Source organism: Ostrea edulis, chromosome 9 (genome assembly GCF_947568905.1).
Source record: "Ostrea edulis chromosome 9, xbOstEdul1.1, whole genome shotgun sequence".
NCBI lineage: Eukaryota > Metazoa > Mollusca > Bivalvia > Ostreida > Ostreidae > Ostrea > Ostrea edulis.
The window spans coordinates 39792792-39807087 of record NC_079172.1 but is presented as its reverse complement, the minus strand read 5'-3'; the positions used below and the strand labels follow the sequence as shown (position 1 = coordinate 39807087).

At 34.9% G+C, this 14296-nt stretch overlaps 1 protein-coding gene across 1 annotated transcript; it reads right to left on the bottom strand.

Moving 5' to 3' along the window:
• Positions 1-880: 880 nt before the first annotated feature.
• On the bottom strand, positions 881-11204 carry LOC130050139 (probable sodium/potassium/calcium exchanger CG1090). Its single transcript, XM_056149178.1, has 6 exons — positions 10990-11204; positions 8987-9079; positions 5689-5913; positions 4753-4854; positions 3988-4119; positions 881-2585 (listed from the first exon to the last, which is right to left on the bottom strand). Exons 1-6 carry the CDS (start codon positions 11003-11005, stop codon positions 2401-2403), a joined length of 753 nt encoding a protein of 250 aa, XP_056005153.1. The 5' UTR covers positions 11006-11204; the 3' UTR covers positions 881-2400.
• Positions 11205-14296: the final 3092 nt, after the last annotated feature.

Sequence of the window (14296 nt, the reverse complement as noted above, 5' to 3'; positions counted from 1 at the left end):
TTTTCAGGCCATCGGATGTTGACGATGCACCTGAGACAGGTGTTGTAAAATGCCTGGATCTTCTGCAGGGTTGTTTTGGTCATTCTCCATGTCTCTGCTCCATACAGCAAGACGGACTTAACATTGGAGTTGAGGATCCGCAGTTTGGTAGTTATGCGGGTGTTCTTTGAGGCCCATATGTTCTTTAGCATGGTAAACGCTGATCGTGCCTTGCCGATTCTTGACTTGATGTCATGGTCTGTACCACCCTGTCTGTCCATCACACTCCCCAGGTAGATGAAAGACTCAACTTCTTTGATGGGCTCACCACCAACTGTGACTGATAGTTGGACATGGTGTTGATCTTCATCAATTCTGTTTTCTTCAAATTGATCTCGAGTCCCGTTCCTGCTGATGTTGTTACAAGGTGAGTTGTTTTGTCTTGCATCTGACTGTGGTTATGCGAAAGGAGAGCCAGGTCATCGGCAAAGTCGAGATCATCGAATTGCGTCAGGAGTGTCCACTGTATACCATTATTCCTGCCTGATGTGGTAGTCCTCATGATCCAGACAATGACCAAGAGGAAAAGGAATGGTGACAGCAAACATCCTTGTCGAACTTCCGTCTTGACCTCAAAACTCTCGGACATCTGGCCAGCATGGGTAACCCTGCATGTCTAAGGACATTTCAGCGGTAAATTCGTGTGTCACTTCATCTATAACAAGTCTAAGGACATTTCAGCGGTAAATTCGTGTGTCACTTCATCTATAACACGTCTAAGGATATTTCAGTGGTTATTTCGTGTGACACTTTCGTAAATCTTTGTAAACCTTGTCCTATCAACTATCTGCCCATACAATGTAGAATGTGTATAGTCTATAAACTCGAAGCAACACGAATGGCTATTTTGACAAAATTTATTTTGGGGATTTAAAGTCCGACATGGGGTTTAGGTGCGAGTGACACAAACTGACGTTCATAATTTCAACACAGAGAAAAATTATTTTAACAATAGCTGAAAAACGATAAAGAAATAGTATATTCCCAATATTTACTCGATGAAAAATTTCATTAATACTTAAAGTACGAGAGGAAATAAAAAAAGACACTGTGACTACAATAATGATCTAGATTAAAATATCGTTTCGTTTCTCCTCAACGACCCACCTGTCTGAGCATTGGGCATATATATGTAAATAAAGTATCTTGTGTAGATAATGTAGATTTCTTATTTTACGCGAGTACTTATATCACGAAATGAACCATAGACGTCAAATTGCAACAACATGAATTTGTGAGTGGATTTGTTGATCAACAGTTTTCACATATATTTCAGCAATATAAAAGTAAAACTTCAAGCATTATTATTTTGCAAGTGGTGTTTCTAGTTAAATTATGCGCCAAAACATTTCCTCGCATATACATTGTATTTAGGAATTTACAGGGGTATACACGTGTATTTACACCAAATTTACCTGAAACAACAAATAGTTTCCTAGTTTGGAGTTGTAGCACTCTCTATGAGTTGGACAAAAGCAAAAAATAACCAAAATTTCAATTTCAGTGCTACATATCTCTTTACAGTGATGAATAATAAACATATAATAAATTGTACATGGCACAAACACAAAATCATACAATTTAATGTTTAACAATAGACTTTTATACGATGTTTGTAACACACCAATCTATTTTCATAAAAACTTTCAAACTGTATTACATTTAAAACATAGTTTACACATGTCATCAGGAATGAAGTAGTGACATCACATTAAAAAATCACATGATCATATAAAAATAAAATATTTAGATATATTTCTGATCACAGCATCATCCTTGCTTTTATTTCAAATACCCTCACGTTTTTTGATAAATATCACAATAAATTACTTACTTTGTAAAGTATATATTTCATGTAAAATAGTAGAGATTTCAAATAGAGAAACTGCATGACAACAAAAAATTGTCATACAAGAAAAATGAGGAATGATGGCATACAAATAAAATTTAGTGTAAGTTTTAAAGGTCACATAAAAACTAACAATCATGTTCGATATGATTTTAACTGATATAATCAATTATAAATTTTAAATCCATTTATTGAACAGAAATTGTTAGGGGGAAAGTTTGATTATTTTACAAGACACAAATGGACCCTGAACCAATTAAAACAAGAGCTAGCACCACATCAAGTGGCTGTGTAAAAATAACCTAGGATTTACACTGTAAAACACTATTTAACTAATATATTGAATACAAAATAATGTATATATTCAGATCACAGTGTCAATTCATCAATATTTGGAATAAGGAAACAAAAAAAGCAAATAAAAAAAAACGAAAAGAAAAGAAAAGAAAACAACACAAAACTGTATGTATTAACAATATTCTAACCACAGATTAAAATCAATCACTTCTATGTCATTCCTTTGGGTGTACATAACCAAACACATTGACTTCATACAAAGATGTTAATATGGTGAACAGGAAGTAGACAATCATCAGCACGACTCCGTACTTCTTTGTAAGTCTCCATCCATTAAGGTGGGTGCCCACCAGAAGAAAGACTACCGTCAACAGTAGTGTCAGACTGGAGTATAGCAGACCTAGGAATGAGTTCACACAGGACATGCTTAATACAGGTATCTGAAAATCATAAGCTTGATAAGCACACTGAATTAAAACAAGATGTTCATCATTGTCAATGTGGATCTTGTGTGAAGAAGAGGAGGGAGGTTCAGTTACATACAAAATTAATGAGTCACACATGTTATTGTTCGGTTAAAATATCTGGCAAATTTTGCCTTCCTTTGGTACTGTAATTCACTCACATCTCTACATCTAATGGAGATTAACACACCTTCACTCTCTACATTTAATGGAGGTTAACACACCTTCACTCTCTACATCTAATGGAGATTAACACACCTTCACTCTCTTCTCTACATCTAATGGAGATTAACTCACCTTCACTCTCTACATCTAATGGAGATTAACACACCTTCACTCTCTTCTCTACATCTAATGGAGATTAACACACCTTCACTCTCTTCTCTACATCAAATGGAGATTAACACACCTTCACTCTCTACATCTAATGGAGATTAACACACCTTCAATTTCTACATCTAATGGAGATTAACACACCTTCACTCTCTACATCTAATGGAGGTTAACACACCTTTACTCTCTTCTCTACATCAAATGGAGATTAACACACCTTCACTTTCTACATCTAATGGAGATTAACTCACCTTCACTCTCTACATCTAATGGAGGTTAACACACTTTCACTCTCCTCTCTACATCTAATGAAGATTAACACACCTTCACTCTCTACATCTAATGGAGGTTAACACACCTTCACTCTCTTCTCTACATCTAATGGAGGTAAACACACCTTCACTCTCTACATCTAATGGAGATTAACTCACCTTCACTCTTTACATGTAATGGAGATTAACACACCTTCACTCTCTACATCTAATGGAGATTAACTCACCTTCACTCTCTTCTCTACATCTAATGGAGATTAACACACTTTCACTCTCTACATCTAATGGAGGTTAACACACCTTCACTCTCTTTTCTACATCTAATGGAGATTAACACACTTTCACTTTCTACATCTAACGGAGATTAAATCACCCTCACTCTCTACATCTAATGGAAATTAACACACCTTCACTCTCTTCTCTAAATCTAATGGAGATTAACACACCTTCACTCTCTACATCTAATGGAGATTAACACACCTTCACTCTCTACATCTAATGGAGATTAACACACCTTCACTTTCTACATCTAATGGAGATTAACACACCTTCACTCTCTTCTCTACATCTAATGGAGATTAACACACCTTCACTCTCTTCTCTACATCTAATGGAGATTAACACACCTTCACTCTCTACATCTAATGGAGGCTAACTCACCTTCACTCTCTACATCTAATGAAGATTAACTCACCTTCACTCTCTTCTCTACATCTAATGGAGGCTAACTCACCTTCACTGTACACCTGTACCGGCTTTTTAAACTTGGACAAAGCACACTTCAGAAACCAGGGAATTCCTAGACAAATCAGAATGTCGAAGACGTTGCTTCCGACAGCATTAGAAACCGCCATATCACCTAGGCCTGTCAAAATAACACTATTGTCATAAATCATTTTAAAAATATTAACTACTTTTCAAAATGGAGCACTCTTTAATAAGTGTCTTTACTTTTGCTGTAAAATAGAGACAGGGTTCAAAAATTTCAAACTTGATGATTTTCACCTTTTTACATATGAAGTGCATCATGACTTTAAAAGATTTTGACTGGAAATTTTACAGTCCATTGTACATAACTACTCCTCAAAGTAAATCATATTTGTCAAATTTTCATGCAACTAGACAAAAATGTTGGCCATTTTAAAAAATTTGTAGAGAGCACATCATGCCATCAAATTTCCATATCAATTTTGTTTCTTGATAGAACTTTTGATACACAATGCATATACTCTATATTTTGGATCGAAGGCTCACAATGGTCACATTAATTTTTCTTTGTACTACATTGTACTTGTATATTTATAATAATGCACTTGTGGAAATTCACTTGAACTATAAGATGATGGATCATTTTATGCAACCTGTGAACCAAGTCCCTTTTAGCAACTTTGAAGATCTAATAAATTCGTCCAAAAGTTTTTACAATTGTCTGGTTTTATCTACACCACATTCATACAAATTCGATACCTCTAGTCTGCAAACAAGTACAAGTACTGACCTTCTCTGACCACAATGACACTGGATATCACATCGGGTAGACTGACCCCAAAGGCCACAAAGGTCAGTGCCATTATTGTGTCAGGTATATAAAGGGTGTAACCTGAAAAATACCATCCAAACATACACTGTAATGTTCACTCAAGTATCCAGAGTACTGAATTATAGGTGTCCCTCATAGAAAACGACACATTTATTTGCTGTAAGAGATGCTATTATTCTACTGAGTCTTTAAGAAACATATCCTTTCATGATTTTGAGGGACATAACCTTTTGGTAAACTTCCAATAAATGCAGATCCTTTACTACGGGGACCTGTTGATTGTTTGAGGTCCCTAACTATGAAAATAGATATACAGATCCTTTACAAACTCCCTGTTAATTGTTTGAGGTTCCTGTTAAATGATTGAGGTTCCTAACTATGATAATAGATATACAGATCTTTTACAAATTCCTTGTTAATTGTTTGAGGTTCCTTACTATGATAATAGATAAATCCTTTCCAAAAGCCCTGCTAATTGTTTGAGGTTCCTAACTATGATAGTAGATAGGTCCTTTACAAACTCCCCGCTAATTGTTTGAGGTCCCTACATTACAGATCCTTAACCAACTTCCTGTTCATTGTTTGAGATTCCTGTTAATTGTTTGAGGTTTATGTTAATTGATTGAGGTTCCTTACTATGATAATAGATAGATCCTTTACAAACTCCCTGTTAATTGTTTGAGGTCCCTACATTACAGATCCTTAACCAACTTTCTGTTCATTGTTTGAGGTTCCTGTTCATTGTTTGAGGTTCCTAACAATGATAATAGATAGATCCTTTACAAACTCCCTGTTAACTGTTCGGGGTTCCTGTTAATTTTTGAGGTTCCTAACTATGATAATAGATAGATCCTTTACAAACTCCCTGTTAATTGTTTGAGGTTCCTATGTTACCTATAATGGTAATCATCCACACCATGATGTATGAAAACACAGACAACCAGACTAGAGACAGGGAAAACGTCAGTATAAAGCACTTCCTCCACCGCTGGCGACGACAGTCCGGCACCGTTAGGTACAGGAGTACTTTAATAGGAACCGATATGACAAATATACTCCGTCGTATACAACCGGCTGGCATCTCGAACACCGACTCCGGCTCCTCATTTGACCTGGGTCCTAAAAAGAAGATTATGTTTAAGAAATGGGATATCCTACAGCATTTTCAAGTTCAGGAGTAACAGTCATAATTCATCATTTTGTCTTCATGAATGAATAACAGTCTTAACATTAATGATAACATAAACATATGCAGTGTACACAGAAGCAAAATATATAATCACTCTATTAGAAGTAAAAAATGTCATTCCAAAAATGTCTAAATGAATACTAAACAACGTCAATTTTTCCAAAAATGTCTAACTGAATACTAGACAATGCCAATTTTTCCTTCAGTTTATTACAAACACTTCCCAAAATATGCCAAGCACATTATTTGTGTTAGTTTCTGTAAATGATTTTATCCCGTAACAAATACAGTGTAAACCAGAACACAATTGTATGATTCAGAGCAATCAAAAAAAAAATTAAAAAAAAATCAACGGGGTTTATCATTCTGTGAATGTTATTTTCCAATAACATTAAGATTGTGAGGTAGTATACACATTCAGTTATGGTTGCTTATTTAACTTTCTACAGATTCAACACATGAAAGGATAAAACCACAAATAATGAATTATATATATCTACACCAAGACTGAGACTCAAAAATCTTCATTTTCAAAGAACAAACTTTTATAACCTGCAGACAGTAGGCACTTATTGATTCATGCAGGCATCAATACATCGCTTACTCTGAAAGTCAGAAGTAAAGTTTGTGCTTAAGAGTTTGAAATATTGATTTTATCAAATACATTAATTAGCTAGCTGTCTTATTTTGAAGTTCATGACCCCAGCGATGTTTTTCTCAGTGAAAATGTATTTCATAGTAATTAGCATTTTCTGATCACCTCAATCCCTCTGAACCAGCCTCTATAACCCCATATAGAATGATCGAAGGTTGATTTGTGTAAACTTATAGACTGTGTGAAACAATGGTTAATATGATTGATAACAATTTCAATTTTATTTGGTTTTAACTATTTCTTACATTCTAACCTGAAGTAAATATCCATTAACTTATACACATCAGGCATATTTATACAGTGTTATTTCATGTTTTAAGTTAAAATTCATTTATTCACTCAAACCACATTATATATGGTGTATGAGGTACATTAGATAAACATACATTTGAGTATGAATAAGATCAGAGTATACTGTAAGTGGTTTTAATTTTGCGGTGTTCTACTAAAAGTTTGCGGTTTTTCACATTGGGTCTTATTGCGGTGGCTTTATTTTCGTGGAATTCAATTCAATTTGGATTACTGGTAACTGTTCAAAACGTATTGTGTCACACTTGCGAAACGATTGCTGTTGTTTTAATTTCGCCGAAAATCCCGACCACAAACATAGCGAAATAAAACCCGCCGCAATAATTTCCCCATTTACAGTATATAAATACACAATATACAAGTAGTGAAATTTTTTTTACAAAATATGTTAAGGAGGACAGACTAACTCATAGATTTTTTAGATAAACATACAGAGTTTTTTATGTGTTTTAACCTTACTGGTTGACATAAATTCATGAAATTTAATATTAGGTCTCATGTAGTACCATACTGTGTACTAGGTATTCTTTTCTAATATTTGACAAAGCACTGCATTCTAGTATATAATGGAATTCAACTGGAATTCAACTGTAATTTTTGATTTGTTACACAAAACACAAAATTTTTCATTATAGAATTTAGAATTTCCACTAGCTCTTTCAAAATCTCATAATGTATCTGTGATAGCTGCATAATTACAAGACATGATTGAACGCCGAACAGACAGAATCATACACATGGAAAAACATGGCCAGTACATAAATGCATAGTGTGGTTAGTGTATACTGGAAAACAATTCTACGCCAGCATTTTATCTACCAGCTAAAAGGAGAGTTTATATTGTCCCCCAAAATAACAACTATACGTATACCTGCTTTAGAGGGGGACAGTTTCCTTGCTGTTGTTTGAATAGTCAGGAAATAGGTGTAATTCTAATTACATATTAAGGATGTATGCTACACCAGAGAAATTTGATGTAGATGAAAAGTGGAGGATATGTACAACAATATTTTGAAGTTGAAACTTTTCGAATTTACTTTATTTAAATTTTGTCAAAAAATACAGTTTTAGTAGAAGGGAATCTGAAAAAAATTGAAAATCCCTGCTGGACTCGAACCTGCGAGCTACAGTTCAGCAGTCAGTATTCTAACCTACTGAGCTACTCGACTAGGTATTTAAATGGAAAAGGAAAAGTCAAATATTGCTGATATCGATTTTTCATCCATGTTTTCAAAGGAAGTCAGCCATTATGACGATGTAGAGTACTACCTTAAAGTCAAGGACAAGAAAATCAGTAACACTGATTGATGGATGCTCCCTGAACTGCATTTAACCAATTAACTACTTCATATGATGAATGACACAATGATCAATAACTGATGAAATGAAAAAAAAAATTCATACATAAGGAATGTGTTGAGTGACGTTGACCTTTACAAAATGACCTTGAGTGACCTTTGTCTGAAAGCCATTTGCCTATTACTTATTCATGTGATATAATTAGGATTTTGAAATACCTATTCAAAATTGTTGAAATAAGGAACTTTAACTTTACATAAAGTATATGTTCCGAGTGACCTTGATCTTTCCAAAATGACCTTCATCAAATGTCCATGTCCCAAGGAATATTTGTGATCAATTATGATCAATTTCTGATGAAAGGTTTAGGAAATATGAGCTCGGATGGACACACGTACATAATGACAACTATATGCTCCCCCCAAAATTTTTCAGGGAGCATAAAAAGTAGAAACACTCTTGTGAAATTCATGGTACAGTGATACTGTAGGTATAAAGATCACAATTGCTGTGACTATGTACAACATCACAGTCACTACATTGAATCATGTGTACGGTAAATAGTTTTTATAGAGGCGTGACATAGATTTCAAATGCTGTTACAATTCAATAACACAGTTTTAAATCACTGGCTTTGTAAAGAGTTTCAAGACTAACCACTCTCTGGAAACATCACTGTCCCAGTGAATCATTTCTAAAGGAAAAAGTCTGTAAATATGTATGGCTTGCTTTCTACTGACCGATCTCTTTATACATGATGTCCTGATCACCGGCATCCTCCTCAGAGTTGTAATCCGAGTCTGGGGACGCAGTCTGTACACTGTCCCATTTATCTAAAAACCAAAACAAAGACACTGTGTAATCTGAAACAGGGGAGACAACCTATAAACAACTTTTGTAAACACACAAAATATTTAAATTACAATGTTTGATTTAATATCTAGTTTAATTAAGGGGCATGGACACAATTTGAACTGAAAATTTTAAAATCTTATTTTCCCAATGTTGATGTTTACAATGCTTAAAAGGGGTATTTCTTATGGTCAGCAAAAATTTGAATGTTGGTTGTCAAGGTATATGGGAGATACAGAGCTCACAATTTTTTCTTACATAAACATTTTTTAAAATTTAAGCTTGATCATCCCATGTTTTTGTTTACATCTATAGTTCAATATACAAGAGGTACTGTGAGCAATGCTCACTAAGAATACCCCCCGCTTAACCCAATCTCCCAAAGGGTGTTGGTAATAGGTATAAACTACCTCTTTTCTGAGTGTAAAAAACAAATGGCATGACAAACCGAACCATATTGCTACTTCGATGTCCAGTGCGCGTGACCTTTGACCTTTTGACCCCAAAATTGATAGGGAACATCTTCATCCCATGGGTAATCCATATGTATGATATGGTGACTGTAGGTGGAAAGGATAACGCTTTAGAGCCCGGAAACCATATTGCTACTTCGATGTCCAGTGTGCTTGACCTTTGACCTTTTGACCCCAAAATCGATAGGGAACATCTTCATCCCATGGGTAGTCCATATGTATGATATGGTGACAGTAGGTGGAAAGAATAATGCTTTAGAGCCCGGAAACCATTGCGTCTACAGACGGACGGACATAAACAGGTCATGAATGTACATGACACATAGTCTCATGGTGATACACCCATGTCTTATGGTATGACTATGTCAAAACCCTATAATCAATTTTTACCTTGAGATCAAAGTTCAAGGTCATATAGAGGTCATGAAGGTATCCGACACATCGTCTCATGGTGATACACTCATGTGTTAAATATGGTATGCCTATGTCAAAGAACAAAGAAGTTATGGCCCGGACACGAATCCATTGTAAAAAACCATTAATTTTGAACTTGAGGTCAAGGATCAAGGTCATATAGAGGTCATGAAGTTACTCGACACATCGTCTCATGGTGACCCACCTGTGTCCCAAATATGGTATGCTTAAGTCAAAGTACAAAGAAGTTATGGCCCGGACACGAATCTGCACAGACAGACAGACGGATGGACGGACAGACAGAGTGCTTCCTATATACTCCCTGAACTTCGTTTGGGGGGTATAAAAACCGAGGCCCCATGTCACAGCAGGTGTGGCACGATAAAGATCTCTCCTTGCTCAAAGGCCATAAGCGCCGACCATAGGCCTAAATTTTGCAGCCCTTCACTGGCAGTGGTGACATCTCCATATGAGTGAAATATTCTCGAGAGGGACGTTAAACAATAATCAATCTATCCAACATATATTAATCATTACAACAGTTTTAACCATAATTGAGAAAAGAAAACTGGCATGCTTGAGACTGGATAAAATTGATATCCTCTTTGGCATATTAGTTAAACGAGAGAAAGCTTTCAAAAGTGATTTTTCCATAAAAATGTGTATATAAATGTATGCATTTACTATAGCAAGAGTTTAAATTTTAGCAAATTTATAATTCCAAGAAAGATAACTATTACCTACATGTACGATATGGAATTACATTGTTAGCAACATTCAATTTTAGCGATCTCAGCACCCTCGATAATAATGCCAAAATTAATTCCTCACTAAAAATTTTGTTTATGGTATCTAAAATCTGAACTAAGATCCCTGAACTAAAACTATCTACTTTCCCAGAAACAAAATCAATACAGTTTGATAGCAGTCATATCTTATTTTGAAAGTTTTTTAGAGGTCTTAATCTATAGCTGATCGATATTAAACTCCCTTCATTAACTCACCTCCACCATTTTCCATTTTGACACCGCCCCATTCACCTTCCCAGGGTTCCTCAGTTTCTCATACAAAGCCACATTTTCTGGTTCATTCTTTCTCTTGGAGTAAGGCTTACAACAGCTTTTAAACTTTAGTACAATCCATTCTTCAATGGCAGAGTTGAAGTACATCAAGGCAATGTAGGCCAGATACAGTACAACCAGGATGAGGGCTTCATACCTTCAATCATAACACTGTTATTAATGGATAAGTTAAAGACAGACATTCTTTGTTCCACAAGATTTACAAATTTAATTTTGACATCATCTAAAATTTAGTACATCTGGGATGTTTACTCTTCCTAAACACTTGATCCCACCTCTGGTATATCCATATGTCCCTGTTTGCCCAACTCTGTATTTTAAATTCCTTTTTACTAGGGGTTGTGAGATTGATCACTGTTCGATCGTTATCTTCACCTTTCATCCATATATTTTACAACAGCTAGTATACAATAATTGCAATGCTGACAATATTTGTAGAAGTTACTTAAAGTAGGGGTCTAGTACTGTCATGTCCGGATCGAACTCCAGTATTGGTTCACGTACTATTATTATCAAACATATTTTTACATTTACCTGGATGTTTTTTAATTTAGTAAAATGAATACAATAACACTCAATCACTTATATTTGAGTACACAATGGCTCCAATCTTCTTTCCATTTTTTGTTATCTAATTCACACATAAAACCAGAAGTACATTGATATACAGGGGTATTACATGTTAAAAGTATCTGTAAATTAAAAAAAAAAAAATCATGATATGCAATAATGCACTTGTGGAATTAAATAAAACAATTCTGCACTTGTTATATATTTGTTATGTTGGTATATATTTGTTATCTTCTATTATGTGAAAATCATCTTCAAAATGGCTATTTTGGCCCAAAAATGTAATTATAAATTGAGATGCTGTGAAAATATTATGCTGAGAAAGGGCAGATTTTTTAAATGTATTTTAACAAGCATTCATATATGAACATAATATGCGAGTTTGAATGAAAAATCACAAGTCAAATTTTTAAAATATTCATATTAGTGGTGTTGCAGTGCCATATTTTTGACTGCCGAGGGCCTGTATTGAATTCAATCTTGGACCACCATTGTTAAAAAACATGAAACTGTGTTAAAAATTCACTTTTAATTATTTAGTTAGACATATTTATGTCATATTTGAGGAAAAAAATTGCAGCATCATACCTCAAACAAAATTTTATGGACATATTCTAGGACTTCTTCAATGAATTCTGATATTGCCGTTTGACAAATGGGGGTACACGTAATAAAAATATCATAATTTACTCTTTATACTGACAACCCCTCATTTTTTTTTTTTTTTTTTTTTATCATACCCTCAAATGAACAATCTAAGTATTTAAACTCAAAATTTTGAGAAATCACAAGTAGGTCCAAGACTAGGGACCTACCTTAATGTCTAGATATATAGAATATCACACTCTAATGTTGATCTCGGACCTGGGATTGGCCCCGAGAGTTGATCTCGGCCCTCGCCCTACGGGCTCGGGCCGAGATCACTCGAGGGACAATCCCAGGTCCGAGATCAACATTAGAGTGTGATATTGTTTATATCATATACCTAAAACACAACAAGTTGATAAACATTTTTTTAAAAATTTGGGGTGGGGGGGGGGGGGGTATTGACCCAAACATAAATACATGGTATACTATACAACGATATTTGACTATTTTATTCCTTCGGTGAGTTTACTTTAATGGTTATGTTTCCAGTACTATTGGCATTGTGAAACATGCTAAAGTCTGGGTTTTGTAGCTTTATTCCACTGCTGGTCACAATAATTGGATGATTAATCATGGACATCCCCTCATGTGGTCTAGAATCTGGACGTTTCAATTAACTGAACTGCTTGGCTGAGAAACTCGTCATATCTATCGCTGTGCTGTTCATGTACATGTATATACTATTAAGCAGCTCCTAGGGGCCTGCTAATGAATACTAAAATTGGAAATAAGTGAATTATTTTTATTTCTTTTTTCGGATTTACCAAACTCGCCCGTTTTCATTATTTCATATAATTTGTAAGAGTTGTAGAACTTTGTTTACGTGGCGTCATCGTATGAACGGGAATGTTTACAGATCTGATGCTGCTATTTATTTGCTTAGGGAATGTTACCTTATATTGAAGTAAGTTTTTTTTACCGTTTCCCATCTGTTTAGCATCTATAAGTCGTTGAAAAACGTCGGAAGATATTGGTTCTGCTTTTCTCGTTTTATTGCCAAGTCCTCGGGATTTTAGATTTCAGAAATCGTTTTAAAGCAGTTTTCTACATCAAAATTACCGTCAATTAACATTTTGATCTCCATTAGGACCGGGAATTTCTAATAATGCTTTAGTATCACCCTCCATAATCCTCCTACTGTTTTCTGTCGCCTAGAACGTTGATTGTTTTTAAATGAAGTTAAACGTGTTATTGTTCTAAATAAACAATTGTTACTTGGGTTACCCCCCTTTGCTTAGATACTCGCTACAATTTAGCACTGTTTTTGAAAACGTTTTTATTTAATTTTTCTGCTTAAATTAAATTTTGTCGTGGAAGAAAGTATTATATTTGGAAAAAATTGTGTCTAACATCGTTTTTTCATGTAGTTATGTTAGATTTCAAAAGATTAAAGAAGAAATAGCCATTTGAAATTTGAGGGCGAGACAGCCCCTTGACAACGGGCCGAGACAGAGATATCTCGGCCCTTAGGGCGAGACAGCCCTACCTACTTCCAGCTGTCTCATCCTAGCCAAGGTAGGTGTATCAGGGCTGATACACTACTAGGTATATGATATAACAGTATCATGGAAACCCAATATGGTACATATATTGACATTGAAAGGTTGTTTTGTCATATATTGTCTCGCATAATATAAATTTCATTAAATGAAGAAATGAACAGAAACAGTTCTTGGAGTGACGTCAAAAATTATGGAAGTACATGCAGTGTGCAAAGTCTGAACACTGATAACTTAAATTATTATCCTTCAGAATAATACAGTCAATTTCATTGGTCGATGGCTGGTCACGTGGAGGGAGACAATTCGTGATGTCTGTGCAGGGTGACAACTATGTTAATTGTCTCCCTTTAGAAGATAACTTTTAATGGCACAAGCGAGAAAGCTCTACTAAAAATAATTAGATTTATGTACATGACGTACACCTCAATGCTTGCACATATTTATGCAGTTATCTTTTTACTAATGGTTTTGTAGATATCACTTTTTTGTCGTAAATTACTTTGGTGTGG

What these genes read in the sequence shown, in the direction of transcription:
- LOC130050139 (XM_056149178.1), bottom strand. An exon ending in TGTCATTGTGGTCAGAGAAG is followed by an intron (nt 4,120 to 4,752) that starts GTCAGTACTTGT and finishes TTATTTTGACAG; the next exon opens with GCCTAGGTGATATGGCGGTT. An exon ending in GGTACAGGTGTACAGTGAAG is followed by an intron (nt 2,586 to 3,987) that starts GTGAGTTAGCCT and finishes ACTCATTCCTAG; the next exon opens with GTCTGCTATACTCCAGTCTG.